Source organism: Hypanus sabinus, chromosome 12 (assembly GCF_030144855.1).
Source record: "Hypanus sabinus isolate sHypSab1 chromosome 12, sHypSab1.hap1, whole genome shotgun sequence".
Lineage (NCBI taxonomy): Eukaryota > Metazoa > Chordata > Chondrichthyes > Myliobatiformes > Dasyatidae > Hypanus > Hypanus sabinus.
The window spans coordinates 80,922,223-80,937,700 of record NC_082717.1 but is presented as its reverse complement, the minus strand read 5'-3'; the positions used below and the strand labels follow the sequence as shown (position 1 = coordinate 80,937,700).

Genomic DNA, 15,478 nt, shown 5'->3' with positions numbered 1-15,478 from the left:
GCTCTGAGGTAGGTTTCCAAACCTATGCCTCATTGGAAAATGATACCTTACAGGAGTTTGCTTAAAGTGTCGTTATTTAATCAGTGTTCTGGAAACGCAACATGAGATCATTTAGATAATTGTACTTGTGTAACATGAGAATATTTAAATTTATTTCTCTGAGCACCCCAATTGCTGCCTTTGAAAATGATTTGCTCTGTCCTTTTCAAGGCTGTCATCATTAATGCTTTACTTTTAGTTATGTCTGACTTTAAAAGTATCCCTTAATTGCATTAATTTACTTTGATGTAAAAGTTTTTTTTGTGAAGTAATAGATTAAAAGATAGTTCTGCAAAGCTGCCAAGTAGATGGTCAGCACTTTCCATGTTTAGTGATTTGCCTTACAAATAGTTTTGTGATGAAATACCATGTGTATCTCTCTAGTAGGAAGAATTATTTGTGGAAGCAATGTTATCTATCCTTGATGACAGTATGGGCTCCAGGTTTGATATCAGAAGATGTAGCAAGATAGAAATGTAGGATAAGGAATTATGACAGCATGTTTGTATCTTGGAGTGTACCTGACTATTGATTCTGCAGTATTGCAATGCACAGAAAAGGATCTGACAAATGACTTCAGGTTTCAGATGATTTGTATTAAGGATCCAGGTTCTCCTCTTGTAATTACAGTTGTAAACATCAAGATTGTTCAATGCTTAACCACTGAGCTAACTTCAAATAATTAACATTGAATATTGTGTGCATTCATTTAACTCTGATTAGCAGTGTCAGGCAAAATTAACTTGTGTTGAATATGTCTAGTAGCAAGGATAAATAATTGAAAGCAAATTCAAACCTTTTATCTGAATTTCTACACATCAAGGTAAGAGATGATTGAGGTGGAAGTTGAACACTTGCTATTTTGGAAACCTGGTACCAGCATAGAGTCCTTTCCGGTCATTATAGTTGTGGAGCAGTGTTTCAGTGTTGTGATTCAGACATAACCTGGGAAGTATCCACTTATCGCTATTGAGCTTTATCCAACTCCCACACTGAAGAGCTAATGGTTTTAGATTCGCATTACTAATAACTAGCTACATCACCAGTGCCATGCATGTTGAATTTAAAAACTGGACTGAAACATTGCACATTTTGTAGTGCTTTTGCATATTGCTAAGTTTGAACAAAATCTCAAGGAAGATAGGACTGCAAAATGCACCAATGCTTTTTCAGTAAATTAATGTAAAACTTTAAAAATATTATTTAAAATCCATCAGATTAAAAAGGAAGATACTTCCCAGTTATGCTATTTTGAATTTTTTTAAATTAGCTGTAAGGGAACGGTAGGTTATAAATGGCATTGTATACCAGAAGGTGGGCACATTAAGTTAATGTGTCTCTTGTGACTGTGGTTGCTTGTGGGAAATGAAATTAAGTAATTGAAAAAGAAAAGCAGCATTTTCTAGTTCATGAAACCTGACCATTGAACCCAGCATCCAAGTTATTCATGAAAAATACATAAAAGCTAAGTTTTTAAAAGCTGGCTGTCAGCTATTGAACCTCAAACAGCTCCTCAATGTCAGGTAGTTGAAGGCACTTCTTCTTTATCCATCCTGTAAAACCACTTAGGTATTGGATGATCTTTGAGTGCTGGAAATACACAGCAGCTTCTTAGAAGCTGTGAGGTGCCTGCAGTCACTGTGCCATAGTACTGGGGATCACGTCTCCTTTCAGACATGGGAAGTCCCATTCAATACAGGATTGTTGACAATCCACCTGTGGATCTCGCTGCAAAGCAGTTATCTTATGTAGTTGCTGAAATGGTCTTGGAAGTCATTAAATTAGCTGTAAATATTGGCCATACCAGCAGCATGTATGACTGTGGATGAGTTTTGGAATCAACAGAAGAGCTGATGGAAAAAAAAATTGAAAACATCTTTCTGAACTTTTATTTGACTGTTGGATATCTGATCTTCTGCAAAGTGGTTTGCGTGAAACACACAATATGGATGTTTATTTTTAAAGTCCTAACGGTGGCAGGTTATTTGGAACAGCACAAATTATGGAATAGTTTTGAAACTAGTTAATATTGTAACTAATAATAGTTGTATCATTTACAGGCCTGAGACCACAAGATTGGCGAGGTCCACAACCACTTTTTCAGCAACTTATACCTCAGCGGTAAGACCAGTAATATAATTAAATACCTGTTTTATTTGTCTATATAATAATGCAATTTGTTACTTTATTGTCTTTCTTTAATTAACAACAAAAACTGATTAATTAGTTGCTAATCACTTCTGTTAATGAAACTACTATGCATTTGCAGACTATTTTGGATGTTTTATCAGCAGTCTTTTGCAAGTAATTTGAAAAGCATTATATCAATGGACATTCTTTACTTGTGCATAACAGACATAAATGACTCATTTTAGAAAACTTTTAAAAAAAATTAATGTTTTTAAAAAACATCATTTCTAAATAATATTGTAACAGTTTACTATACAAAACCTGATGTGTACACCATATCTGCAAGTATTTCAATATGTGTCATCCAATATCACATGTTCCTCTAATCATCTGAGCTGGTGCCAAGCTATTTTCTGTGAAAACCTCTCACTGCTCTTGTAAAAATTCATTCACTGCTTCATTTTGCAGCGAAGATGATCATTATTTATCTTTTTATTATGGGTAGGTGTAAAGGATCAAGGGACGAAGCTGTATTGCATATGGCAACAAAAATTTTACCTGTGTCATCCTTGCCACATGTGGCAAGAGTTTGCTACAGATGGCATATTCAGTTGTGTTCAGTAAGAAGTGTGTATTTATAACATTGGCAACAGCCAAATAGTGTGGAAGATTGCCCAGTTAGTCAGCCTAGCTAATTAATGCCCAAGAAATTCCCTCTTAGTCATCAACGAAAGGATGAATGATGTCATTAGCAGTGATTTTGAGTGTCACCTGATCACTTATGTCCATTTTCATCTCCATACCTCACTACAGCCTTGTTCCAAAAATGGGCCTAAATCTAGAGATAAGTGGCTGTGTTTAATGTCAAGGGATCACTAAGTTAAATGATCTGAGTTAAGCATAAAATTGAAGCCAATGGCTGCAATTGTAGATTACTCCAAGGAGGTGGTTGTTAGAGGTCAATCATCCTAGATCCAGGACACCTCTAAATATGTTCCTCTGGCCAGTATTCTCAGCCTAAACATCTTCAAATGTTTCATCAGTGACAATCCATCAAATACAGGGATATTCACCAATAATTGATTTCACAGTATTCAATTCCAGTCACTGCTATTCAGGAAATGGAGCTGTCCACACTTGAATGCAGCAAGTCCCAGACAGTATTCATATTTGGGGTGTAGACTAATAAGTGGCAATGAAATCCTCATTCAAAAGTACTACACAATGGCCATCTTTACCAGACAATCGTATTCCAATTGTTTAAATAATGTGTGCATCTTTTATTTAATTGAGTGCCCCCTCATTTAAAGAACTCAGACCATTGCGTAAAATGTATCTTCTAATGAAGGTCTCCACTCTGTAAATGCAAATGATGTGCAAATCACCCTGACGTATTTAGTAGACACATCAAATTTATTTCAGCTTTACTGCATTGTGCACTTCTGGATGCAACTAGACTTTTTAGATTGGCTTGGTTAGTAAAGTTGCGTGTCTCATTGGCCAGGGCTTGCTCTTTTAGGAAATCCAGAAACTATCCCCTTTGCTGCTGCTATCTTGCAACCCTCCGTGACAGACATAATGTGGGTACTGGTGGCTGGATGCTTTCGGGTGTGTGCTTTTAAGAGCTATTGCTCTTCTCTGGTTGATAGATGGCAAAGTTTTGGAGTGTTAAATTGAACTTAAATCACAAAACCTCCTCTTGATGGAGATTGTATTGTTCTTCCCTTTTACTGCACGTGTTTCTTGAGGACACATGGAAGACACTCTGGTTAGTAGGTTAATTGGCTACTATGGATTATCACAAATATAGGTTGGAGAAAGATGGGTGATTTGGACTGGAGATAGGTAATGTGGTGAGGATAACTGAGTAAGAATTGGGTTCTGTTTTTTTAAAAAGAGGGGGAATGAGGTTACTAGAATCTTTTAAAAAGAATGAGAGAGCCTCTGTTATGGTATGTTTTTTTTACCCCTTGCTGCTTTAGGGTTTTTGAACAATTGTTAGGAATTTTGCTTTGAAGGAAATGTGATTTGGCTTTAGTGCTAATTGCAATCATGCTTTGCTGCACCAATTTATAAGCACCTGTCTTTCAGACTGTCATTAAAGTATAGAAATGGTGTAATTGTATCTTTTTTAATGGCAGTTTTTTTTTTAAAAAGTTCCTTTTCATTGGAATCTATTTCCTCTAAGGCCTGTTAGCCATGACTTTATTTTACATTGTGTCATTATAAATTCAGGATTGGAAGCTTAAATCTGTATTAGATTTTTGTGAAGACCAAACAAATTTCTTTTGAGGATCATGGACCTTAATGAGGCATAACTAATGTGTTCCAGTGTTATCACTTTGTGCTGGATCCACTGTATTAGTACAGACAAACCATTGATTCTTGCTACAAACCACTTCAAGTACTAATCAGCTTCTTTGGTACAACTTTTCAGGCTGCCAAGCCTATTGTGGAACAATGTCACTGTAGGTCAGTAGTTATTAGTGGCAACTGAAAACAGTTTCTTTAACTACTTAAGATTGAACTGAATTAAATGCAGTAGAAACCTGAAGGCGGATTACTGAATTTGTAAAGTTCAATAGTACTGTGCAGTAGAATGAATGTGACATGTTTTTGTAATAAAGGATTTTGCTAGGGATTTGTGTGAATGTGAAATTTTTGTACTAAAAATTGTTTTTAATTTTATTGGTTTATTTGAAAATACTCCGAGTGACTTCAGTTTCAAATGATGTCCCTGTACTGAACACACACTTTAATGAACTTTAAAGTTGCTGGTTTTAAGGTAGTTCTGCTGTATTTTATTTTGACACAGTATAGTGATCTCCAGGTGAAGGCTGCTTGCATTTCTTTCTCACACTGTAATTTGAAAATTAACACATTCTGTCATTGATTCTTCTATAGTGAGGTTGGTCCAGCAATGCCTGTAGATTTATTTAATTTATTTCTGCAGTACATTAACAAAAGTGATTCAACTACTTATCAGACTTCAATTGTAGTGGGCCAAGGCCTTTAATGGTGGATGTAGTTTTTTTTGTAAGAAGCAATTTACAAGCCACCTAAATATTGATGCAGTTTGTCCTTTTTTCTTGGAGGGGGAGCTACTTAATAGCTATGGGCATACATTATGTTCATGGACAGCTTGAATTTATTGAACTAAGTTGATTATTGTACTGCTTGTATCCTGCCTTTAAGTGGATAGTTATATTGATAACAGTATCGTGGAACAAATTGTACTTTTTCCATATCTTTTATTGTTTTCTACAAAATAGGTTTTAATTTGTGTTTTTGGTTCTTTCAAAGGAAGTACTTGTCTATTAATTGTGCGTCAAGTGAGAACAAGGGAGGTTCCCTGGTATGAACTTAAAGTGGAGGGGGAGGGTAGCATGCACACACCATCTTCCCCAAATCTCGAGATTTGTTTATTCTAAAGGAGGGGATCTTTGTCGAGGAGACTGCAACTCCTTAAGTAACCTTAAATTGTATGTGGTTATGTTTGCTTATTCCCAAATAAATAGGAGTGGCTGAATAATTATGAAAACAAGGTGAAAATACTGTTTTCAACTGTGAACTTGTTTTTACAGGCAACGGGTTAAAGATATTTGAATGTTCAGTACAAGTTTTGCAGACTAAATTTGGTTCTTAATTTCATGTTGTACCCATTTCAGAATCGGGTTGATAAAGTTTGACTATTTGGGATTCTTCCAGTGCTGATCCTACCTGTTCCTTTACACTTATTTTAAGAATAATATGGCAGTTTGGAATTTCTTCCTGTTGGGAAGCCAAGCAAACAAGTTGTGTTATAATTGATGCAAATTCTTGTTCCCATATAAACTGTACATCAAATGTCAGCCAGTCCGTGCTAATTAGTGCTTGTGTTGCTAGGTCACCATGGTCAATTGAAACTGCATCAATAGGACTTGAAAAGGTTTCTTCCCGATCAGACCTTCTGACATATTGAGTAGAATAATAGATGGGAAAATACAGCCATAGCCCTACCCTAGATTCAAAATACTCAGCAGTAAGAATTCAGTTACAACCTGCAATTAACTCAAAAGAATAGGCTTCATGAAAGTGTCTAGCTATTTAGAAAATAAAGCTCCCTGCTGCGGGTAGATTTGCTTAACACTTGTATGGATCTTCTTTCTTGCATTTAGCCAAATCAGCTTTTTTCCTCCTTGACGTAACAGAAAGAGCTGGAATCTATGTTGATGATATGTTGATCTGAGTGTTTTGGTTTTTAAAATTACTGGATAAAAATGCAGTTTAATCATAACCAAAGTAGATTGTTGTTTTTTCACCTGACTAATTTAAAGACTATTATGAATCTTAAAAACTAGAATTTTAGTCTACCAGTGTATTTCTACAGTGGTTTTAGCCTAATTGTATGTTTAGACTTTAATGCACTTTGTAGCTTCTAAGCTTTCAAAAAGGGATAGCATACACATTAGGAAAGCCGGTATGTAAATATTCACAAAACAGTTGATATATGTACAACTGTGTCATGGTTAATTTTTGAGTGTCAGAAATAATCTTTGTTTAAAGTGAGCCTTAAAAGCATAGTTTAAGTACGATGTCCTAAATCAGCAAGTGGAGAATTTAAAAAATTCAAATAACCAAATCTGAAGAGTACTGCACAATCTCTATGGAGTCTGCTGAATTGTTGCAGGAGAGTTTTGCTGTATGGCATTTCACAAAGTATATTTAAATCATTCAAAAAATTATTACTGCAGCAAATTAGAATGTGAATGGAGCAAAAGTATATATAAATGCCATAATAGACTTGAAATGTTAACCAAGTTGAACAAGAATGCTATTTGTAGTAAGTAGTTTGAAGCAAATGTGTAATTTAGTTTTTCCTATGTTAAGGGTGTTTTCTATCCCATGGTGAACAAAAAAATCTGCAGAATGCTCATACTTATTTAATCTAAAACTGCTTGTACATTTTCAAGCAGTTAAAATGTTGTAAGAGGGCTAACTGCAGCTGTCTATTGAAACAAGATGATTAGGTAATTTAAAAATACTTTTTAATATAATATTTAAGCAGAATGTCCCTGAAGTGGAGTGGTGAGTTAGTAAGTTTTCCCAGTCTATATTGTATGTTTGCAGCTAATGTCATGTATTGCCTTGTATTGTTTTTCCTGATCCTTCAGCTGGTTTCAATGATATGCACAGGATGTATTGTGATTTTAAGCAATGCAATTACACTCAATCTAGTTATTAACAGCAAATAACTTTTCTCTTCTATAGAAACCAGGGGGTTGAGCAGCAGTTGGCATGGAACCGTATCATGCAATCACAGGGTGGTTTATTCCAGCAGAATCACCACAGGCTTGGGGCAGGAATGCCAGCCTATTTTCAACAGAGGCAAGATGATCGTCGAGGGCGCCAGGTAACCGAATGGATTGAATTAACAAATTGCTTTCATTTGATTAAAAATACTGTACAATTGAAGCTACATTGTTACTTAAATGCAGCTAGGTGTCATGGTAGCGTAGTGGTTAGTGCAAAGCTTTATGGTATAGGCGATGCATGTTCAATTCCCACAGCTGCCTGTAAGGATTTTGTCCATTCTCCCCATGGCCACGTAGATTTCCTCTGGGTGCTCCACTTCTCTCTCACTGTCCAAAGACATAATGATTAGTAGGTTAATTGGACATTGTAAATTGTCCTGTGATTAGACTTGGATGAATTCAGGGGATTGCTAGGTGGCATGGCTCAAAGGGCCAGAAGGGCCTAATCTGCATTGTATCTCAATAAATTAATTTAAGATAATATTTTATTCTTTTGAATTAGTAAGCAAGTTGAAGTAGCTGTATTCAACAGTTTCCAAGGTTGGTGTCCAAATCCTGCATATTTTTAAAATTAAAAACTACATTTGTTCTCTGTATAATTTGCAGTGACAAAAGATTTATTTCAGTTCTCTTTGAAATACACTTTTGAGCCTTTCAAGAAAGCTGCCAACATGAGAAATCTTTTGTTTTAAGAAAAACAATGTGTGAATTTAAAGGTTTAGTACTCATTGTTTTGGTAGGTCTTCCTGTGTACTGACCTGGAAATCTCTAGAAGTGATGGGCCCAATTCCATAGTTGATTTCTAGGATGTTGCTCATCATCCTAATTTGGCCTTGCTGTTTAGGATGGTTTTCAGACCTGCTTTGATAAACTAAAGAAGAACTTCCTCAAGTTTGTCAGTCACCTTTACTTGCAACAATCCTGACAAAACATGGCAATTTCCAGTGCTGAGCATTCCTCTGAACCTGAGGATGGACAGAGAAAATATTTGCCTGATACTAGACCATAAGACATAGGAGCAGAATTAGAATCAGAATCTTTTATAATCGCCAAGTATGAGGACACATACAGGGAATTTGATGCCGGTTTCCCTGAGCGCTCTCTGTACAGAATTAAAAGCAAACAAAAACAATAGTGCAAATAATCATAAACTATAGACAATGAGGTCCACCTCACTGAATGTACAGGTGGACTTGATTTATGATAGACTAAGATTCAAGTGTTCATAAGACTGATGGCATACGGAAAGAAACTGTTCTTGTACCTATTTGTCCTGGCATACAGTGATCTAAAGTGCCTACCAGAAGGAAGGAGTTGGAACAGGCGATGTCCAGGGCGTGTCGGGTCTACAATAATGCTGCTTGCTCGCTTCCTGACTCTAGATGCATATAAGTCCTGGATCGAGGGCAGCTTAACACCAGTAATCCTTTCTGCAGCCCTGACAGTTCTTTAGAGTCTATTCTTGTCTTATTTGGTAGCTGATCCAAACCAGACAGTAATGGACGAACAGAGAACAGACTGGATTATTCCTGAATAGAATTGAATCAGCAGCTCCTGAGGCAGGTTGTACTTCCTGAGTTGACGTAGGAAATAGAACCTCCGCTGAGCCTTTTTGATAAGAGTGTCCGCGTTGGGTGTCCACTTCAGGTCCTGGGAGATTGTGACACCCAGAAATCTGAAGGTCTCCACAGCAGACACAATACTGTAGAATTAGGCCATTCATTGGGGAATATTCTTTGAATTAATGATGCTGATTAACATGTATATCTGGACAGTGTTTTACTGGTGGTGAAATAGGTAATGGCATTGGCTGCTGGTGAATACAGCTCAATATATATACTTCAAGATGATTGGCATCTTACTACAGACCGAAATTAGAATTCTGCATATATTTTGTGCTTGTCCATCAGGTGGTGCCATTTTTGAAGTTAATGAGTAAAGTAATTTCCTTTGATTTTGTGGGGAGAGTTAAAGAGGAACAAATAGGGAAGTGATAAGCTTGAGCTTAGTAGATCTTGCTAGTTTGCCTAAAATGAATATTATTTTGTACTTTAATTTGTTCAGCTTTCCCAAATTGAAATAATAAAAACAAAACTGCCCTAACTGTAAGTTCTTTCACATAATAGGTATTAGGGTCCTTTAAAACAATTAAAAAGGAAAGATTAGGACTTGAAAATATACAGCTCTAGAAAATAATTGGATGCATCCAGATAATTATCTGTCTATGTATGATGGCTGGATGATATAACAAACATTTAAAATTGTTGTCAGGCTTGTAAATTTTAACCTGGATAATTTACATTATGGACTGGGTTGGGTTGTTTTACTTCTGTTCATTCCTTTGTTTACATGTATTCTATCACTTTGCTCCTTTTAGCAAAGTGAGCTTCCCTCTCGATTAACACAGCAATTTGAATGAGTTCTCTGTTTTCATAACAGCCATGCGCTGTAGTATAGTATTAGCATGCCAGCTGTGAAGCTCATTTTATTTTTCTGGTGTCTGGCTCAGCAATTTGGAGGTGGGGCTTTTTCTTATGCAGTCATTTCTCGACTCTTAGCAGTTGGATTTGAGTGAGAAATTTCTGGGTACCATATGTTGAGGGAGTGCTGCTGTATTAAATGTGCAGTCTATTGGATGAAACGTTTCAATAGCCGAGACTCAGCTGAGTGCAAACATTCCTATGGCATTATAATGGATGGATAGGCAAGTTATTCCTTGCATCCTGTCCAATGTATATCCCCCAGTCAGTATCTTGAAAATAGACATGGCCCAAAGTTTGCATTTAGAACCCAGGATGATCTTGATAAAGCTCCCTGCAGATATCAAATGACAAGAGGTACACCTTGCATGAAAATTTCTGCTGGGCGTTGTTTTGATTCCCTGGTGCTCAACAGCTGTAATGAAGGTGATAGCACAGCCAATATAATTTTAAAAACTTAAGAGGACATAACTTTTAACTAACATCATGTAAAAAGACTGCAGCATAGGTAATTTAAAGAGAAATTCAAATTTTAAAAATGCAGCATATGAACTTTAGGAATATTTTTGCATTGAAGTTACGATAGACAATTTTTTTGAGATTTAATAATTTGCTAAGCCATAATTATAGCTTAATATACAATTGAAACTCAGCAATTATCAGTAATTGGTAGTTGGCTTATTATTGTCACATCTTGAGATACAGTAAAAAGTTTTGTTTTACGTGCCATCCATATAGGTCATTCCAAACACAAGTACATCAGGGGAGTACAAAAGGTAAAACTTATCAAAATGCAGAGTATAGTGTTAGAGAATTTTAAGTGCGGTTAGGCAAGTAAGGTATATGGGCCCTGCCAAAATAGAATGAGAGCTCAAGTTTATTGTACAAGGCGTTCATTGAAGAGCTAGAATTGAAGCTGTCCTTGAGCCCAGGAGTACATGCTTAAAGCCTTTGTATCTTTTGCCTGATGAAAGGGAGGCGGAAGAGAGAATGAATGGGTAGGGCAGTGTCTTTGGCTATTTTGGCTATTTTCTGAGGCAGTGGGAAATATGGATAGAGACATTGAAGGGGATGTTTAACCAAGAGCAGTACTTTCTTGATTTAAGTATTGTAAAGTGACAAAGTGCACACAAGGATAAGTCATTCATCTTTCTGTGCTTGCTCTGTCGTTCAAAAGATGGTGGCTTATCCTTGACCTTGGTGCCTCTTTCCTGCACTGTATAACTCCCTATCACATGGTGTTCTGAATATCCAAAAATCTCTACTACTTTCATGAATATTACACTTTATATTTATCAGCTCAAGTTATTTCCAAATCAAATTATTTCACCTTTTTAATGCAGGCATGGTTTCAAATTATGAGCCACCCAAGGCATATGAAATCACTTTCACCACTTTTTTTTTGCATAGAAAGGCAAACATGGACAATTTTTTTAAGAGTAGTAACAATTTGTTTCAGATTAAATACTACCTCAAAACCCTGCCATACCTTTGATTACCATTCCATTGCAGTCTGACAGAGCATACTGTGCGCTAATTAGATTTAGCTCCTGGATAATAATAAAAGGTTACACTTCCACAGCATTGTAAGTACTATGGGATGCCATAGGGGAAAGGCACAATATAAGTAAGTTGAGTAAATATCACTCCACTTCTTTTAAGAAGGGAGGGAGGCAGAAGAAAAAAGTATTGGTCACTTAACATGACTTTAGTGGTTGGGAAGATGTTGGGAGTCCATTATTAGGTTGAGATTTCAGGGTATTTAGTGGCACATGATAAAGTAGGCCAGAGTCAGCATGGTTTGCCTAAGGGGAAATCTTGCCTGACAAATCTGTCAGAATTCTTTGAAGAAATAACAGGAATAGACAAAAAAGAATTGGTTGAGGTTGCCTAACAAGATATGAACAGTGATATTACAGTAAAGATACTGTTAGGGATTCAAAATTGACTGGGAGGAGGCAAAGAGTGGGAATAAATGCAGTGTTTTCTGGTAGGCTGCTGGTGACTAGTGATGTTCCACAGGGGTGAAAGTTGAGACCACTTTGTTTCATGTTATGTGCCAATGATTTGGGTGACTGAATTACGGCTTGGTGTTCAGGTTTGCAGATTATACAAAGATAGATGGTGGACAGGTAGTGTTGGGAAAGCAGGGTGTCTGCAGAGGGACTTAAGCAGATTGGGAGAATGGCAAATTGGCAGATGAAATATGGTGTAGGGAACTGTCATGCACTTTGGTAGAAGGAATAAATATGTAGATTATTTTCTAAATGAGAAAAACAAATCAAAAATCAGAGTGTGAAGGGACTTGGGATTCCTTGTGCAGGATTCCATAATAGTTAACTTGCAGGCTGAGTCAGTGGCAAGGAAGGCAAATGTAATGATAGCATTCATTTCGAGAGGACTACAACAGAAGAGCAAGGATGTGATGCTGAGTCTTTATAAGGCATTGATCAGACTGCATTAGGTGTATTTTGAGCAGTTTCGGGGCCCCTTATCTAAGAAAAGATGCTGACATTGGAGATGATTTAGAGGAGGTTCATGAGAATGATTGTAGGAATGAAAGGGATAACACAAGCGTTTGCTCTAGGTCTGCACTTGCTGGAGTTTAGAAGAATGAGTAGGGGATCTCACTGAAACCTATCAAATACTGAAAGGCCTAAATAGAATGGATGTGGAGAGGATGCTCCCTATAGCAGGGGATTCTTAAGACCAGAAGGCACAACCTCAGACTAGAGGGACATCCATTTAGAACAGACATGAGGAATTACTTTAGTCAGAGAGTGGCTAATGTGGAATTCAGTGCCATGATGGCTGTGGAGGTCAAGTCATTGAGTATATTTAAAACTGGGGTTGATTGCTTTGATTATTCAAGGTGTCAAAGGTGAAGGCAGGTAAATGGGGTTGAGAAGGATAGTAAATACAGCATGATGGAATGGTAGAATAGACTCAGTGGATTGAGTCCTTAATTCTCTCTTGTATATTCAATTATTTCAATTGGGTGTTAATTAATTGGATAACTTGCTATCCGCCCACTAACTAATCATGCAAAAGTGGATTAGGGTGATGGACTTAAAATTTGAAAAAGAGCCTTGTTCAGGTTTTGTCTTTCATATATGCACTTGTGTAATTTTGTAATTCAAGTAACAGACTACAAATTCTGTCAGTCAAACTGGTTACCTCCTTTCAAAGGCCTGCTGCTGGTGCCTCAGGATGGTGTAGTGATTCAGATTATCAATAGGCCATGCACGTGTGTCTACAGTCACATTGTCAAAGATCAGTTTACCTGTGATTTTCTTTGCAACAGCATTGTAGTCTTTGTCTAAGAATTTTTGGATCTGCATGAATTTAAAAGGTATCACTTAAAAGCACTTGTACTGTTCCTATGGAAAACTGGACAAAATAAAACCTCAATCGTGACTGTTCTGTCAGCCATTTAAATGAATTGGATCATTCATTATTCTAAACACGCTTCTACGCACTGTTCTGATTATTGCTATTGATTATATTGTGTAAAGTATTGGGTAACATTATATTTTTCAGGGATTTCCTGGGAGACATTACCCATTGCCACCAGATTCTGGAAGATTTGGTTGGAATTAAAAGCCTCTCTTGGCTCTGCTGCACAGGCTGTGCCTTACAGGGTGCAGTTAATTGATCAGCGTCCATCCAAGCTGAATTTTAACATTGTACCTGTAAAGAGTCCTGACTTAATTTTTAATGTGATAATGTAATACTTGTTTCTATGTATTTTTGTGCTTCATTTTTCACTTGCTGTTGTACGGATTCTGCAGTTACCATTTTTTTTTAAAAAAACACTGGAATACGGTGTGGTAAATAGATTGCAGAAGGGCTACAGGCAAGACTTGCTGTTGACATTGTAATGGTTTAGCATCTATAAAAATCGGGAAACCAAATTGGGTTTTTATTTGTGTACATCAAAAGTGATCTTTAGTAAAAATGTATTACCATTTTTGGTTTCGTTTCTTGTTTCATTTCTTTCCCATCAATTTTCATGAAGCCAATTCATCTGCAATAAACCAAATGCAATCACATTTATAATTTTTTTACAGTAGAAGTTTTTAAATTGCCATTTTTTCCAAATGCAGGAGACTTTTCAAGCTTTTTGAAAAATTAAAATGCTTATTCCTGGAAGCTTTCATATACACCACCATGCAGGTCTACAAAAGTTAAAGAAATTTGACTGACATTTTTGTCATTCGGCCAATCTGCTACATAGTTTCTACATAACAATGCCATCAAATTGTTTTGGTTACATTACTGTTGGGTGGCTATTATTTGTGTACTTTCCTCCTTTTGTGAAAACAACTATCTGTTCTCAGGGTCCTTTACAGTCACTGAATAGGAGACATTTGCCATGGCACAAAGAATTTTTAAATGATAGTGGCTTTTAAGTTTCACCACCAGTGATCATTGGGGATTGTCCACCCAGAACATATCCCAATAGATTTTCCTTTTATGAACAAGGGACAAGCCAGTTAATTGACTAAATCTTCTGGCGGTTTAGAAAATGTGAAACTTTTAATATTAGTTGTCCACTGTTCATGAAGGAATACCAGCAAATTATATTAGTCGAGTTGATTAATTAGTATTGAGTAAGAAGACATGAATGAGGAAATTGCTACAAGCAGAGCAACTGTTGTTAATTTTGAGGAATAAACTCATTAGTGTGCTGATCTTCACTTTCAAGAACATTGCCAGTGTGGGAGGTGGGATGATGTCAGCACAATGGCATTTGATCCGAAGGAATAACTCTTGCTTCGGTAGTCTTTGCTAGGTGATTCAGGTCAGCCAACCAACATGGGTGTCATCAAGTTGTAAAACACATAAATCAGCCCATCGTACCCATGCCACCATTTTGCTCATCCTGTTTGCCTGCTTTAAATATGTATCCTGTGCCTTGCCTTTCCAACTGCTTGTTTAAATGCCTCTGAAATAGTGATTGTACATATATAACAAGTTCCAGACCTGCCACTTCCCCTGCTTCTCCTTATCTTAAACCTAGCCCTCTTGTTTGATACCCTTACCATGGGAGGAAAAGTCTCCACCCAATTTTTGTCCGTGATTACTTTTATATATCTTCATCAGACAACCCGGTCTGTTGCTTCAAGAAAAATAAACCCACCCTATTGATCTTCTCCCCTTCACTTAAGTCCTCCAGTCCAGGCAACATTCCTAATGAACCTCTTCTGCACTGATTCCAGTGTATCACATAGGATGTTGACTCTGGTGTTTTAATTTAATATCTGGTAAATATCAGTAAATGGATTGTGTTTAACTCTTCTTTAGATGTATAGTGAAACTACCTTTCAAACTTTTTTATAATTTTGGAACACATCTTGTTGGGTATAACTCTCAGTTCGAGTTAACTGGGCTAGTACTCAGTAATTAAATCTACAATAAGACCAGGATTTTGGTATGCTTTTTTAGACACCGCTACTCTGGGAGTTCCTGACAGGTTCAGAAAGTTGAACCTTCTACTTCACATTACCTGCTGTAGACATACAACTTGTTGGA

General features: G+C 36.7%; 1 protein-coding gene across 3 annotated transcripts in view; it reads left to right on the top strand.

Moving 5' to 3' along the window:
* xrn2 (5'-3' exoribonuclease 2) overlaps positions 1–13,913 on the top strand; it is a 108,459-nt gene extending 94,546 nt beyond the window's left edge. For all 3 annotated transcript variants that reach the window (XM_059986273.1, XM_059986271.1, XM_059986272.1), the window contains 3 exons: positions 2,100–2,160; positions 7,420–7,561; positions 13,484–13,913. In XM_059986273.1, the coding sequence (XP_059842256.1) occupies positions 2,100–2,160; positions 7,420–7,561; positions 13,484–13,543 (263 nt within the window). In that variant the 3' untranslated portion in view covers positions 13,544–13,913. The remainder of the gene's footprint in view (positions 1–2,099; positions 2,161–7,419; positions 7,562–13,483) is intronic.
* The last annotated feature ends 1,565 nt before the right edge of the window (positions 13,914–15,478 follow it).